Source organism: Sander vitreus, chromosome 8 (genome assembly GCF_031162955.1).
Source record: "Sander vitreus isolate 19-12246 chromosome 8, sanVit1, whole genome shotgun sequence".
NCBI lineage: Eukaryota > Metazoa > Chordata > Actinopteri > Perciformes > Percidae > Sander > Sander vitreus.
In genome coordinates this window covers 11,171,277-11,186,729 of record NC_135862.1, presented here as the reverse complement: position 1 = coordinate 11,186,729, position 15,453 = coordinate 11,171,277, and the positions used below count along the sequence as shown (strand labels likewise).

Sequence of the window (15,453 nt, the reverse complement as noted above, 5' to 3'; positions counted from 1 at the left end):
GAAGCCCACTCAATCAGTAAGGGAGTTCGAGAGTTCTGAATAGTTGTTTTGATTTAAGGTACCCCTGAGTTCATGGCGCCTGAGATGTATGAAGAGAAGTACGACGAGTCAGTGGATGTGTATGCCTTTGGAATGTGCATGCTGGAGATGGCCACCTCAGAGTATCCTTACTCAGAGTGCCAGAACGCTGCACAGATCTACCGCAGAGTTACCAGCGTAAGTCTTTTTTATCAACCCTCCATGTCACCCCTCTGCCCTGCCTTCACCTCTTCCTATGTGCTAAGAAGGCTAGTGTCCCATTCTGGAATGATTTTATATTTCTGCTGTCACCTCTTTATCAAGCTTACATTACATTTATATCTTCTATTATATTTCACCTCTTAAATTCAGTGTATTCCTGTATGTTCTAGATTATTCCCTATTGCCCTGTTTGAAGAACCCACACACTTGGAAAACCTCCAAGAGAAACATGTTGTTGAACAAGCCTCTTTGCGTCACCTCATACTGTTTTTTTTCTTTTGTCTTTCCGTTTGAATTATGGTATATGTTGGTTAAACACCCAGACCTGAGGTGTGGATGATTGATAAGAGGCGTGCTATTTTCCTGACGGATAATGGTTCAGTCTTGTGATGACGACTGACAGGCTGTCATAGGAAGAAAACACCCACATATTTTAGTATATTCATACATAGTCACTGATGTGAGTCATACTCTTGCAATTATAAGAGTCTCATAGATAAAGAGGTTAAACCTGAATTGAGAGGGCCTTGGAATTTATACCTAAACTCTTAGTGTATCATTAACTGAAAAGTATAAATACTGATGTTTTGCCACATGACTTAACAGAGGACTTTTCTATTTGCTAGGTATTGAGTTTTTTAGCTCTCTTTATGGGCTACAAACAGCTTAGACTGCAGCAGTTGACTCAATTGAGAAATGAAGTGCTATTGTGGGGTTGAGCCTACATTTAGTTAGTATCACATGGTTTCTGGTTTTACTGAATTGTTCCTTGGGGATATGGGCTGTTCTTCCTGTTTTGTCATTCAGCTCAGCTGTTAAGCCAGTCCTCCATTTTCATGTAGCACCATGCAGTTTTCCATTGCCATTAACTAAATTAATCATCTCCTGTCAGCGGTCCTCTACTGACTTATGCCCTCTTTTTCCTATCACTTGACATTCTTCAATTTTTAAATGCCACCCGGTAGAAAGCATGCCATCTTTGAACATTCTTAAACATAGTGTTTTTTTAGTTTTTTTTTAGAGGCAACCCCTTCCAGTGGCTTTTTTGAGATTCATTCCAATACACAATTTGAAAGAGGAAGTTAGCGTAAAGTTCCCTGTCATCTTGGATGTAAGATGTTGCTTTGTGGTACGAATGTAGAGCCTCTGAGCTGAAAAAGACAACAAGGTAATAAGAAAAGGTCAGATGAGAAGAAGAACCATTCTTATTCAGGATTCTGTGTTTCCTGTAGGGGGTGAAGCCGGGCAGCTTTGACAAGGTGGCCATTCCTGAAGTGAAGGAGATCATCGAGGGATGCATTCGCCAGAACAAGGATGAGAGGTCTTGAACTTAAGAGCACATTTAACCAGTTTAGGGTAGTAAAGCTCACATATTTGCTAACTGCTTGTCTCCCTCTATTTAGGTACTCGATCAAGGACCTTCTGAACCATGCCTTCTTCCAGGAGGACACAGGGGTGCGTGTGGAGTTGGCGGAAGAAGATGATGGAGAGATGGAGTATATTAAGCTGTGGCTGAGAATTGAGGATGTGAAGAAACTCAAGGGAAAATACAAAGACAATGAAGCTATTGAGTTTTCTTTTGACCTCAACAAAGACGTTCCAGAGGATGTGGCTCAGGAAATGGTGAATTTAACTTTTAATAGTTTAATCAGTCTTTTTAAAAATGCAACACTTCAATAACACTGTCATAATTAAAGACTGCATGACAAATTAAAAAAATTGTTTTAAAGGTTGTTTTTAATTGCAGACTTTTGAAATGATCATTGCTGAATTGTACGTCATGTCTTTGTGCTGTAGGTCGAGTCTGGTTATGTATGCGAAGGTGACCACAAGACCATTGCGAAGGCCATAAAGGACAGGGTGTCGCTAATCAGTCGCAAGAGAGCACAGCGACAGCAGGTATTTACATGCTCACCATAGTGCATCTAATGTTAATCATGATTTTTATTTGCATGTGCTGTGATGTTTAGATGCTGTCAGTCAGTGCTCTTGAGGGATTTTAATACATTTGCTGCTGACTGTTTTAAAGGTCAGAGAAAATCAGGAGAAGAGAAGGCTAGAAGAAGAACAACAGCAGAGTCAGTTACCTCCAGCACAGCAACCAGGCCAACAGTCAAGCACCGAGGTGCCTCAGGTACAGCCAGTGCCACAGCCTGCTGCTTATGTCCCTCCACAACCAAACCAACACAGCACACAGATGTCTGCACAACCTGCATCACAGCAGAGCCTTCAGAGTTCTAACTATAACACTCCTCAATCAACGCAACTGACCAGCATGGCACAGGGTGTCCCTTATATCCCCCAGTCAACTGGGCAAGTCCCAGTTCAGGGTCAGAGTGTGGCCACCATCCAGCTAGAGTCCGAGGAGCCTGAGACTGACCAACACCAACAACTACAGCACACTAGAGGAGGTGTGTATCAAAGATGATTTATAGTCGAATACACCTACAGCCATTTTATGATAATGAAATGGTTTGGTTTCTGAAGGTGTATTTGGAGTATTTTCATAAATGAACCTTCTTGTGCACCTCTTACAGCCAGTCACATGGGAGACCGACTACCTGGTTCCACCATCCCTCCTGAGGTCCAGCCTCCTCAGTCTGGAATATCCTACAGCTCTCCTCCCAGTCATCACCTTCAGCCCCAGGTGTCACTCCCACAGACACAAAATGACCACACGCAAAAACAGCAGTTGTCAGTGGTGAGTGATGTTGAAAAAAGGACATAATATTGAATCTGAATCAGATGATTGGATTGTGGTGCGCCTCAGAATAAAGTATATATTTAACTCAAGTTTTTAAAATTAGAGACTACATTTTTATTGATGTGTGTGTGCTATACATGTGCCCCTTGAGCTATATTTCTGTGGTCTTAGAATTTGATCCTCTATCTGTTTAATTTCTTTGAAGCATTATTTCGCCACATGTGTTTTCTCTCTGTGGTGCTTAAGGTTCAACCCCAGATGCAAGGTGTCCAGCCTGAAGTTGTTCCTGTTGCGCCAAGCAGCCAGTCTGCTCCAGTGACACCCCCACAGGTATACATTGGACTGCATGTCCAAATGTCTTTAAAGAGTAACTTCACACCAATTGAAAAGCTTTTACTGACCCCTAGTTAAGTTTCAAATCTGTTGCACCTAACAACTAACCTAATAGTAATGTCAGGTTGTACTGAAGACACCCTGAGTACACTTCTATATCACTGCAGCAAATGTGAACTTCAACCACTCAAGGTCAGCAAATACACAATTTTTATAGGGTGTTAAGTCAACTTTATAACGCTTATATTCTCTGCTTCAGACGGCTGCTTTGAAAGCAGCTCAGTTTTCTGAATCCCATTTTCCAGTCTCTTCTGTTATATCTTCCTTAGTTTTCTTTTTATTCTCAAGATTCCTACTCTTACCTTGTGTTATGTTTTGTTTCTTATAGTACGGAGTTTACTACCAACCATCGCTTCCCCCTCAGGTAGATGAAATGTCCCATTTTACTGTTACCACTTGTCAATACACCCACTGCCTTTCTGGGAAACAAAATAAACATATTGTCTGCATTTTCACAGATGTTGGAAATGTGTTACCTAATTATAGTAGGCTTTTAAAAAATTGGAACTTATGGTATCCAGAAAGAAATAATTAATCTATAAAATAAACTGTAGAGAGGACATTGTTGACTGATGAATAACTTGACTGCTGTCAAATGGATAAATGCTCATAGTTATACAGCCATGTTATCCAACAGGTAAGTGCATGTAGGTTTGTAAAAGAGCCAAAGTAAATCTCTTAAATATTTTCAGCAAGATGCTACTATGAACGTGTGCCAGCTTTTATCTCGCCCTCAGAACTCTCTGATTTTATTCTTGTTTCTGCCTCTCCCTCTTTATCCCTTTTTTATTTTTACAGATTCCCACCCAGCAAGTGATGATACCTCCATCCTCTCAGTCCTCTCCCTCCCAACAGCAGCAACAGTCAGAGAGCAGCACTACTCTTCAGAGCTCCACTCTACCGCAGGCACAGACTGGAGTTCAGCAGCTACAGGTGACACGCACAACCCCTGCTTGTACTTAACATGCACATTTATTTGATTTTGCTTTAAGACATATCTCTTCACCTTACTATAGTATGGATTTCATGCTGTCCATTTTTATGTTTTGCGTTTTTCTAAATTCCCCCCCTCTGGACACATAACTCTCGTTACCATGGCTCTCCCATTTTTTTCTTCCACTCTTGCTCTCTGCATGCTACTCATTTCTGCATGACTCTTAGTCTTGGGCCAATGATTCAAGTCCTCCTATCCTGTCACCTCCACTCAACGCAGAGCACCTATTCTTCCTCTATCAGGCCTCATGCTTCTCTATTCTGCAGGTACTCTCTAGATCACAAAACAAGATTGTGTATATAGGGCAGGTGTGAAGCATTTGGTTCACACCTTACACTTCCTGTTTCTTGAAGTGTGTTCATTCATCATTCAAAATGTTTTTAGGTCACATTTTAAATATTATTTTAGAGGATTTATATTTAATCAAACGCATTGTTTATCTAAATTGTATTATAGAGCACCAATGAACATATCAAGAGCAGTTCTTATCAAGCTGCAAGAGTGTTGTTGTTTTTGTTCACCCACATTTACCCGACCTCAGACCAAAATATCTAAGAACATTGAACGGTGTTTCTTTTCAGGACTGTTACATTTTGATCAAAAAGCAATCGTAACAGTTTCTTATCCTTCTGTTCTTAAAATGGCTTTTGTGTTTTATTTGGAGCTTAAAATATTCCATGAAAACAGTACCCCCAATAGATCTGTGTGCATGTAATGAATATAAGACATTTTGTCAAAGTCACAGTTTTGTAACTACCCACGGGGCTGGAACTAGAAATTGGTAGAACAGCAGTACCCTGTATAATTGTGACTGATATCCATTAGGGGTGGGAATCACCAAAGGTCTCACGATACAATATCATCACGATACTTGTGTCACGATACGATATTTTTGTGATTTTAAACATATTGCAATATTCTGCGATATATTGCACTTTATTACCTTTTTTACAACTTCAAATTTTTCCCAATTTCAAATGATGTCCCCAAAAGGAAATTTTATCAACATCCGTTTTATCTAAAAAGATACATTTCTCTGTTTGTTCACCTCACTTCAATTTCATTGCTACAAAATGGGATTGTCGAACAGACAAACTGACCAACACATATATAATAATAGATCGATACTTGGCGTCTGTGTATCGATACAGTATTGCCACGGAAAATATTACGATACTATGCTGTATCGATGCCCCCCCCCCCCCTTAATATCCATATGCACAGCAGAGGAAAAATGGCCACATTCGGAAGGAAATGAAATGGTAACTCCGTTACCAAGCAATATTTACATTCTGCATGAGAGCTGAATTGCGCTTGTTGTACCCGTTCTCTTAATACATCCATGTTTGTACCAAGATATATCACTTTTACCTGGCTAAACAACTCCATCTGGTGGATGGTCTGGTTTAAGTCATTCCTTTCCTGTAAATACAGTAGTTGGTCAACATGAATTACCAAAATAAAATTGAATGAACGAATGTGAATGGCATGCAGATGATCATCGGTTTACTGTGTAAGTCCCTAAACCATTTCAAAAGAGTAATGTACAAACAATAGAACATTTTGTGATTAACGTTTGACATGATGTGCTTGATTTATCAACGTTTTCTGTTTTTCAGGCCCCTGCGAGTATTCCTCAGTCAGCACCAGCAGAGCAGCCAGGATCCTCTCCTGTGGTGCCACCATCTGTAGACAGGTGAGAAGGAAGTTATTTAACAAATTAATATTAAAAAAACACCAGCACCACACTTGTGTCCGATCTCTCTCTCTCTCTCTCTCTCTCTCTCTCTCATGGGCCCCGTTTCTCTTTCAGCTGTCTGTCAGATGCAGCTTCAGGTCTTAGTGACGGCAATGATGGAAGTTCTACATCAGGAGGTCGCCATGAGGGACGCTCACTGAAACGTCACCAGCGGCGATCTGTACGCAGCCGCTCCCGCCATGACAAAACTGCAAAGGCCAAGCTAAATGTTCTCAGTGTACGTATTTGAACTGATGAGTTTGCTCATATTCCTATAGTTTTTAGCTCTTTGCCATGAAACGGTTTTAACCTGAACAAATGTTTGGCAGATCTCTAACGTGGGAGACCGAGTAGCGGAGTGCCAGCTGGAAACACACAACAGGAAGATGGTGACCTTCAAGTTTGACCTTGATGGTGATAATCCGGAGGAGATTGCACAGATCATGGTAGTACTGGTTCTGTAGCTTTTGCCCCTAAACATGTAGGAAATGTTAGATGTCTTATGGTTGTTTGTTACAATAAAGATATCATTTTTGTGGGGCAGAAACCTTCTATCTCCATAATTCGTCATTTAAAGATTATTTTTTGGGGGCACTTTTTGTCCTTTATTTTTAAAGGACAGCTTAGACTTGAAAGGGGCGAGAGAAGGGAAATGACATGCAGCAAAGGCTGCATCGAGGTGTGTGTGTGTATATATGTGTGTGTGTGTGTGTGTGTGTATATATATATATATATGTGTGTGTGTGTATATATATATATATATATATATATATATATATATATATATATATATATATATATATATATATATATATATATATAGTGTGTATATATATATATATAGTGTGTATATATATATATATATGTGTGTATATATGTATATATATATATATGTGTGTGTATATATATATATATAGTGTGTATATATATATATGTGTGTATATATATATATGTGTGATATATATATATATGTGTGTGATATATATATATATATATGTGTGTATGTATATATATGTATATATGTGTGTGTGTATATGTATGTGTGTATATGTATGTGTGTATATATATGTGTGTGTATATATATGTATGTGTGTATATATATATATGTATATATGTGTGTATATATATGTATATGTGTGTGTATATATATGTATATATGTGTGTGTATATATATGTATATATGTGTGTGTATATATATGTATATATGTGTGTGTATATATATGTATATATGTGTATGTATATATATATGTGTGTATATATATGTGTGTATATATATGTGTGTATATATGTGTATATATATATATATGTGTGTGTGTGTGTGTGTATATATGTATATATATATATATATATATATATGTGTGTGTGTGTGATATATATATGTATATATATATGTATATATATATATATATATATATATATATGTATGTATATATATATATATATATATATATATATATATGTATATGTGTGTGTGTATATATGGGCGCCCGCACTACCAGGTGAGCTACCCAGGCACCCCCATAATTCATAATTTACATTTTTTTTTAATTTTTTTTTTTTATATATAAAAATATTATATCTTTTACAATTATTTCAACAGAAACAAAGTAATTAAATCTGACTTCATCTGAGGTAAATACCTCAATAAAATGTTTTCGAATTAGCCTTTTTTCATTTCCTGAAAAACAACAGTTTTGGACATACTGACATGTATAATTCATGCCATGTATTCATACGGTATATACTTTTGCATGGCTGCCATTCACAAGACTCCCATTGTTTGGCAATTGACAATGACAATCCACTGTAACTGAACAGAAAACAAAGTGCTAATGCCGCTGTCCTTTTTAATATCTGCTGCATCAACCAATGACAGTCACATTCTAGACCATTCTGTGGAACGTTCTCACAGAGATAGATAGATACAGTAGTTGAACTTCTTTTCTTTCTGTTTCAGGTTGAGAGTGTATTCATCTTGGAGAATGAGCGGGAGTCCTTCATCGAGCAGATCCGTGAAGTCATAGAAATGGCTGATGAGAAAGGAGAGGGCATGAAGGAAGGCTTTCCTCAGGTATTTCTTTACTACACGTCCTCCTATTGGGCATAATGCCATTTTAAACCTCACCTGCTGAACTTGAGGACATAACCACATCTATTTTGTCTCTTTGCAGATGAGTGATCACCAACAACAGCCTGTGCTGTCTGTTCCCATGCTGCCAGGTGAACATACTTTAGCCAGAAATACAGTGCTCCAGTCCAGTTATTGATTTTTATGAAGTCCACCTCCGCATCTTACCTTTTTGTTTTTGACCTTTCTCTCAGGCATTTCCCCCAGCACTACATCTCAGGTGGTGCATTCGGCAGGACGGAGGTTTATAGTCAGCCCAGTGCCGGAGTCTCGTCTTAAAGAACAGTTCTTTGGCACTCCTTCTGCCAATACCTCCTTTGGCGATGAACCTGGTGAGAGAAAAGTTTGTTTTATTCCCTGTGAGATTAAACCGGTCCACTGTTTGGTTTCTCAACGTGATATATTTGACACTGCATGAAAATAAGCTTTAACATTTTAAAAATAAACACAGAACAAATAAAGGTACAGAAAATCGTCAAGGGGGAGAACCAAATGAAGTTGAACCTTGGCAAGGCACAAAACAAAGTGTAATGAAAAATAAAAACTCCAAGGTTTTTGCTGGTTATGTAGTATTACACAACAGTTCACATAACCTGTTCACATAAGCTTATTTTTTTCAATTTCTGAAATAATTTTCATAAAATGATTCCTCTTTTAAATTTTTTTTCTAGCTCCCTCTGTGCCATTGGGTCTTTCTCTGTCTGCTCCATCTGGGACTCTCCAGCAGGCATTCAGTAAAATGAAGCAGGCCCGTGTAGAGAGATGCAGCACCCTTGATCCCCCTGCTGCTGAGCTAGAAGCAGGCACTGCCCTGGCCACTGAGGCTGGACTCGGCCCAAACTCTAAAAATATCCTGGCTCCTCCAGAAGCTGTAGCTTCCACTGCTAGTACTACTTTTCCTGGCGTGCCTCTCACATCTACTGCAACATCCTCACCACCTCCCTCAACTGGGAGAGTTTCCCCTCCACCTATATCCACTCAGTCCCAAACTCCAGTTCCTATCATCAGTGATCCCAGTCCACCTCCTCAGTCATGCCATGAACCAGCCCCGTCGCAGCTTCCACCAGCTGCCAACATCCCACCTACATCTTCCACCGTTTGTCCTCCATCAGTGCAGACCTCCGTCCCCGCAGTACCTGGGCCTCAACTGAGCAGTAGTTCTGTCTCTGTCTCTCCTGTTGCTAGTGCTACATCCAGTAGTACTGGCACTGCCCCTGTTACAGAGCAGCAGCCTTTTAATAATAGTGCTGTTTCGTCCTCTCAGCCTGTGAATTCGTCCACCCTTGCACCACAGCACACAACCTCCCAGGCTCAGCCTGTCCCCATTTCTGCTCAGCCCCTTCCTCCCACCGCATTACCCAGTCAGAGCCAGGTCCAGCCACAGCCAGTGGAGTCCGAGGGGGCTGAGCTCCAGAACAAGACCGCTGGCAGAGATGATATCCAGGCTCTAGATAAGAAGCTACGGTCCCTCTTTAAAGATCAGAGCTCTGCGTCAGTGGATCAGAACACAGGCACCTCCTCTCCTCCCACTGGGACTTCTTCTCCTCCACCTGGAGCCGCCCTGGTGCCCCCATCTAACCTTCCCCTCACCTCTGGGGTGCAGGGGGTCCTGGGTCCCACAACCACCCCAGGACAGGGTATTACCTCAACAGGACAGACGCCTCCAACTAAGCCCAGGGCACAGGTTAGTGAAAACTGCAGCATCCAAGCATGAATCCAAAATGCTGTTTATTGCTATAATAATATTTTGACTTGTCTTCCCTCTTTGCTGTACTTTTTAGACTTTACCTACTGGTTTTGATCAAGCTGCTACACCTCCATCTGAACTTGCACCTCCTTTTCCTGGACCAAATCAGGTGAGGTCTACTAGGTTTCTGTAATACTACCTGCTCTACTTTTTAAGTTTTTAACAACTAGTGTAAATGAACAATAAGTACTATTTAGATGTCCTGTTTGTGTGACTCCACAGTCACAGAAACCCCTGGGTAATTTGGATGCCCAGTTGAGGAGAGCTCTGAGCCCTGAGACTGTTCAGGGAGGTAACGGAGTCCAGCCTCCAGCAGCTGGTTTCACTCTGGGACGTTTCCAAGTAAGTTTAAGTCACAGCTAAAAATGTGTCTGGTTAATTGAGTCAAAAAACAGCTTAACCTCTTAAACCTCGTGCTTAGTTCATTAAAATTCCTCCTCTCTTTCCCAGGTGTCTGTTGCTACCGATGGTGTGACCAGCAGCATTCCAGATCCCTCAAGCATTGTTTCCTCTTCTTCCCTTGCGTCATCCTCTACCTCCTCTTCTTCCTCTTCTTCTTCTTCTTCCTCTTCCTCCTCCTCCTCCTCCTCAAGTCCAGAAAATACCCTCCACCGGTCATCCTCTCTGGCCAAAGGAGTTTGTGAAACTGACGCAATAAATGAAGCTTCTTCCCTCTCTGCTGGTCCTGCCAGTCAGCCCACCACTATTGGGCGCTTCCAAGTCTCCACGAGCACAAATGCCACATCAGGGCCAAGCACTGGCTCTAAAGTGGGACGTTTTTCCGTCACAGGTATGTACCAGATTCAAGGTTCAGCAAATTTGCATAACTTGAATAATGTTTGATAGTGTAAGGGCAGGTTTAGACTAGAAGAAGCGATCCCGCGATTCGCTGCAGAGTTGTGTGGTGGTGGGTCACTTAAATGGCCAATTGGTGTGACGTTGTTATTTAACCCCCCAATGTAGCACAATCTTTATTACCCTACTCTATCTGTAACACCTCATGTGTTTAATTTCCCTCAGTGACCCCAGCTCCAGCAGCAGGCTCCAGTCCATCACATGGTTCCAGTATGCAGAATGGGCCCTCATCCTCAACATCTGATCCTCATAACGCACACACCCATTACAGTAGTGACAATAACGACGACTCTGAGACTGAGGACGAAGCTTTGCAAAAAGAAATTAGCCGTCTCAGGGAAAAGTATGTCATATGTTCACGATCCTACTTCACACTACCTATTTCTTTCCTCTGAGTGTAACTTCACAGGTTAATAGAAATATTTCAACGTGACTATGTCTTGTCCTGCTCACAGACATATGATGGAGATCCAGATATTGCAGACTCGTCAGAAAGAGGAGATAGAGGCCCTGTTCAAGCGGATGGGAAAACCTCCGCCTCCTTCTGTCTTCTCCCCTGCTGTGGCAATGGCTGGAGGTCGACGAAGGCTCAAAAGCAAAACCTACAAATCTGCTCGCAGTAGTGGAAAGCCCAGCCCCACACACTTAGGTAAGGACAGTGAACTGGCTTGTTTTGGTTTTTACGTCCAATGTAATACTCATTTTTAATGTCAGTACTACGATCAATCACTGAAGCTGTTGAAATGTGTTGAAACGGTATGTTCCTGGGTAAATGTTTACACGCTGTTGTGTCTTGTGATCGTATGTTCAGGATCCCTTGCGTCAGCTCAGAGTCTTCATTGTTCAGAGTCTCCTCCAAAGCAAAGTTCACCCTCAACATCAGAGGCCTCAGAAACGGCAACAGAGGCATCACAAAGTAACAGGTCATCAATAAAGCAGCTTAGATCCTCTCCATCCATGCCCAGCCTCAGTAGTTGCTCCACAGGTATGTGCAAGCACTTCATTTAGTCACAGTGAGCTACATGAATTAATTTCCCTTTTTGTATTTTCAAGTTTACATCTCACCTCTATTCTTGTTTACCAGGATCAAGTGGGACCAGCTCCACTAATGGTTCAGGCCACAGCCAGAACCACTCTACTCCTCTGAGCCAGGCGACTGGACCCAGTCCTCCTTCCTCTCACACCCAGAAGGGCAAGGGTACCTTCACTGATGACCTGCACCAACTGGTGGATAACTGGGCCAGGGACATCAGCCTTTCCCAGTGCAAGAAAGGTCCTAAAACTGGAGCTCCAGCACCTCTGGGACTTGATGTAAGCATTCAGTACTTTCTTTAAATGTAAAAACTGTCATTGGAGCATTTTATGGCCTTATGTGATACTTATGTTTTCATTGCTGTCATGTAATAACCCTGCATAACACTTAACTTTTTTTTTACTATTACAGATTATCCCTCCAGCCAACATGGGCCGTAAATTCTCAGCCCCAGGCTACCTCTGTCCAACACTTCCCACGCCTTCCACCACCACGTCCACCACGTCCACTCACCTCCCCAACCCAGCCAATCCCTCTGTCCCTTTGGGGCCTCGTAAAGGCTCTCTGGGACCAGCTGTGCCAGGGTTTGGATACACCTCAGCCCCATACAGTGCTCCTCAGTGGGCAGGACCCACAGGCACATGCCAGGTCAGCATCCTTAACCCCACACAGCCACTAACGCAGTACCAGCCGCCTACGACGGCCTCAGTGTCCCTGCACCAAGGCTACCACATGGGAACCACACCAGCCCCCCAGAATGCAGTCAGCCCTGGAGGGTCCAACCTAAGGCCTACGTAGCCCAGTTGTAGCCCTGGTCCAGGCTGAGACGGAGGGCCACACAGGGCAGACAGTCGTCAAACGAGAACCAATAGCTCTATTTACAGTTGGCCGGTTAGCTGGCTGGATATTGTGCTTTTTATTTTTATTTCAACTTTTATTATTATGTGTTTTTCCTGTAATAGAGTTGACCTGTGTGGTTCGAGTCCTCTCAGGCAGAATTCAATCTGTCTGGCAATTGGAGGGAGAGTGCAATACACATCCACAGCACAAGAGTTGTGCACCTAGCCTGCTATCAGCTGTGGAAATTGAGCTGTGATGAGTTGGTTGGTTGTGTCTGGTAATGTAATGACCCAAGGGCGTAACCAACAGCAGCCAAAGATGTCTATTCCTTTGAAGAGGAGAAGGTAGTAGGAATCCTACCGTTCACATCTTTACTGGTCCTGACTTGAAGCTGAGCTGGGACTGAAAACGGTTGAACTAATACACCACATAGACACACGTATAGACACAAGTGTGTGCACACACACACACACACACACACACACACACACACACACACACACACACACACACACACCTGACTAAACATTAGCCTGGTTGAGTGACTTGGGATGGTAGGTTAAGTTGTCTCAGAGAGCGATGGATGGAGTGTACAGAAAGTGGGAGATAAGAGTGGGACAGTTGGTTTGTCCCAGATGGAATAGCAAAGTGTGACTGGTTGAGTTGGGAGCAGAAAGAATAGTAAGTTAGGCAGGAGTGTAATGGATAGGGTGTCGGTATGAATACATCCCAATGGCTACCTATTAAGTAAAATGCAATAATGGCAAAGAGTAGATAAATTGTCCCTTGTAACTGTGGCCTTAATCCCCAAACACATTTAAACATTGACTTTGTACATAGATATTTCTTCACTGGGTTATGATTCTATGTTAAGCATATTTATGTCCCTGTGAGTCTGGTGACGTTGTGATTTGAGTTGTCCATCCATACAGATTTATTATACAGATTTATTCTTCTTATTCGTCTGATGTGTAAGCCAGTGGATCTGCCACATAAAAAAAAAAAAACATTGTCCTGGTGTTGACCACCATTCGCAGTGTGAAACTTAAGAGGTGATGCTGCTGTAAAATCACAATCTGGTTGAGGGTGTTTGCAGGTAGGGTTTTTTGTTTTGTTTTTTTTTACACAAAAATGAAATAGGGGATCCCAAGTTGACACATGAAATAACTTAGTGCTGATATAAGCAGTTCAAAATATGCTTATCATAGAACAAGAAATAATTTTGGTTCATTGCTGTAGTATTTGTTGAAGGTTTCAGTCTCTGAGGGGATGCAGCCTCCCGACTTCTACCAGTTGTTTACACATATGGTGCACAGTACACAGATGAACAGGTTGTTAATGAAGTCAACACATTAAATAACATTTAGCCGTCACCTCTCAAATCACAAGTGTCTGGGGTTCTCTCTTTCTGTGGTCAGTTTTTGTATGCATATATTTAATAAAACAAATGTTCTTTATGGACCTGTATCAGCCATCAGATTTTGATGTTTCACTGTAATTGTTATTAGAGGTTGTTAAACAACATGTAGTTTAAAGGAATATAAAAAAAAGTGCAATTGCAGGGTGGTTGTTGTTGGTATCCTACTCATTACGCAGGAGTAATCCTGTGGTTTATTAAGCTCTTCTCTATGACTGCCCTGCTCCCCCCCTTTTCTATTTTATTGTATTTATGTTAATGTGAGGTAAACGCTTTCACATAATGCTCCGTCACTAGAGTATGCTTGTGGTGATCCACTCTACATGCACTCTGAACTGTAAACATGAGGAACGCTTTAGTGCCTTGCATCTTCACTAATGACAAGTTCCAGATTCATCTAGTCCTGTAGCTGTGACTTCACTGCAGAAAACTAAACCTGTACATGACGTAAACACAACAGGTGGCACCATAACTGCCAGAGGATATAATACTCTGAAACATTAGATGAGACACCACACAGGACTGCAGAACAAAGAGCACACTGAGTAATGTAGAAGCGTTTCGGTTCTCTCTACAATTCCATTTGTGTTGGTTGTGTAATCAGCTGTGTATTTATATTTGGCTCAAGCGTACATGGATTTGGCTGACATTTGTTTTTGCGGATTTATCATTAAACCGTTTCATAGATGCACTTGTTCAGGCAGCAAGTGAGCTGTATAAAGGTTTAAAGGTTGTCATGCTGGCTCAACTTTTGTCTCACCACCGCCTCACACGAGTGCCATGCTGTCATTGTGACTCTTTCGCCTGCTCGTAGATTGGATGAATAGTTAAACTTCTCTAGAGAAAAAATAAGTTACTGCAATGCAGAATATGCAATGTTTAAAGTTGTAAAGGGACTGTGGGGTAATGGAAACATTTGCATGCTGATGAGGGTTGTTACAGACTTCAATGTTTTTTTATTATTCTTTGCCTTCCTGAGAGTATTCACAAAGAGTGATCACAAATCAGTTTGATTGCCATTCACCAATATTGCAGGCAAAGCTTCAATATCAAACCATCAACATGATTTCTGCATGCCGGCTTCACTAGTGTTTAATCTTACAAATGACAACTAACTCAAAACTGGCTACTGTACAGCACAAGGTCACAACAAAGCTTCTAAGGTCCATATGCTCCGATGCTATTACCAGTAATTATCACAGACCTCACAGCACTGTTTGAGGCTTCTGACATGCAGTGATATCTGTTGAGCTCTTTTTTTTTTTTTATCCCTCCTTACTGACCTGTGATTCGGTGTCTGTTTTGTGTATGTTTTTCACATTGTACAAATTGTAAAAACAAATAAAAATATAAATTAAACCATT

The 15,453-nt window shown here is 41.3% G+C and overlaps 1 protein-coding gene across 3 annotated transcripts in view; it reads left to right on the top strand.

Annotated features, from left to right (window-relative positions):
* LOC144522025 (serine/threonine-protein kinase WNK1-like) overlaps positions 1-15,453 on the top strand; it is a 29,088-nt gene extending 13,635 nt beyond the window's left edge. For all 3 annotated transcript variants that reach the window (XM_078256774.1, XM_078256776.1, XM_078256775.1), the window contains exons 5-28: positions 59-216; positions 1,473-1,561; positions 1,644-1,863; positions 2,038-2,139; positions 2,270-2,651; positions 2,778-2,941; positions 3,191-3,274; positions 3,666-3,701; positions 4,136-4,270; positions 5,951-6,027; positions 6,145-6,307; positions 6,399-6,515; positions 8,027-8,140; positions 8,241-8,289; positions 8,392-8,529; positions 8,869-9,881; positions 9,979-10,053; positions 10,167-10,286; positions 10,395-10,734; positions 10,965-11,142; positions 11,255-11,448; positions 11,611-11,784; positions 11,884-12,110; positions 12,244-15,453. In XM_078256774.1, coding sequence (XP_078112900.1) covers positions 59-216; positions 1,473-1,561; positions 1,644-1,863; positions 2,038-2,139; positions 2,270-2,651; positions 2,778-2,941; positions 3,191-3,274; positions 3,666-3,701; positions 4,136-4,270; positions 5,951-6,027; positions 6,145-6,307; positions 6,399-6,515; positions 8,027-8,140; positions 8,241-8,289; positions 8,392-8,529; positions 8,869-9,881; positions 9,979-10,053; positions 10,167-10,286; positions 10,395-10,734; positions 10,965-11,142; positions 11,255-11,448; positions 11,611-11,784; positions 11,884-12,110; positions 12,244-12,630 — 4,736 coding nt within the window. In that variant the 3' untranslated portion in view covers positions 12,631-15,453. The remainder of the gene's footprint in view (positions 1-58; positions 217-1,472; positions 1,562-1,643; positions 1,864-2,037; positions 2,140-2,269; positions 2,652-2,777; positions 2,942-3,190; positions 3,275-3,665; positions 3,702-4,135; positions 4,271-5,950; positions 6,028-6,144; positions 6,308-6,398; positions 6,516-8,026; positions 8,141-8,240; positions 8,290-8,391; positions 8,530-8,868; positions 9,882-9,978; positions 10,054-10,166; positions 10,287-10,394; positions 10,735-10,964; positions 11,143-11,254; positions 11,449-11,610; positions 11,785-11,883; positions 12,111-12,243) is intronic.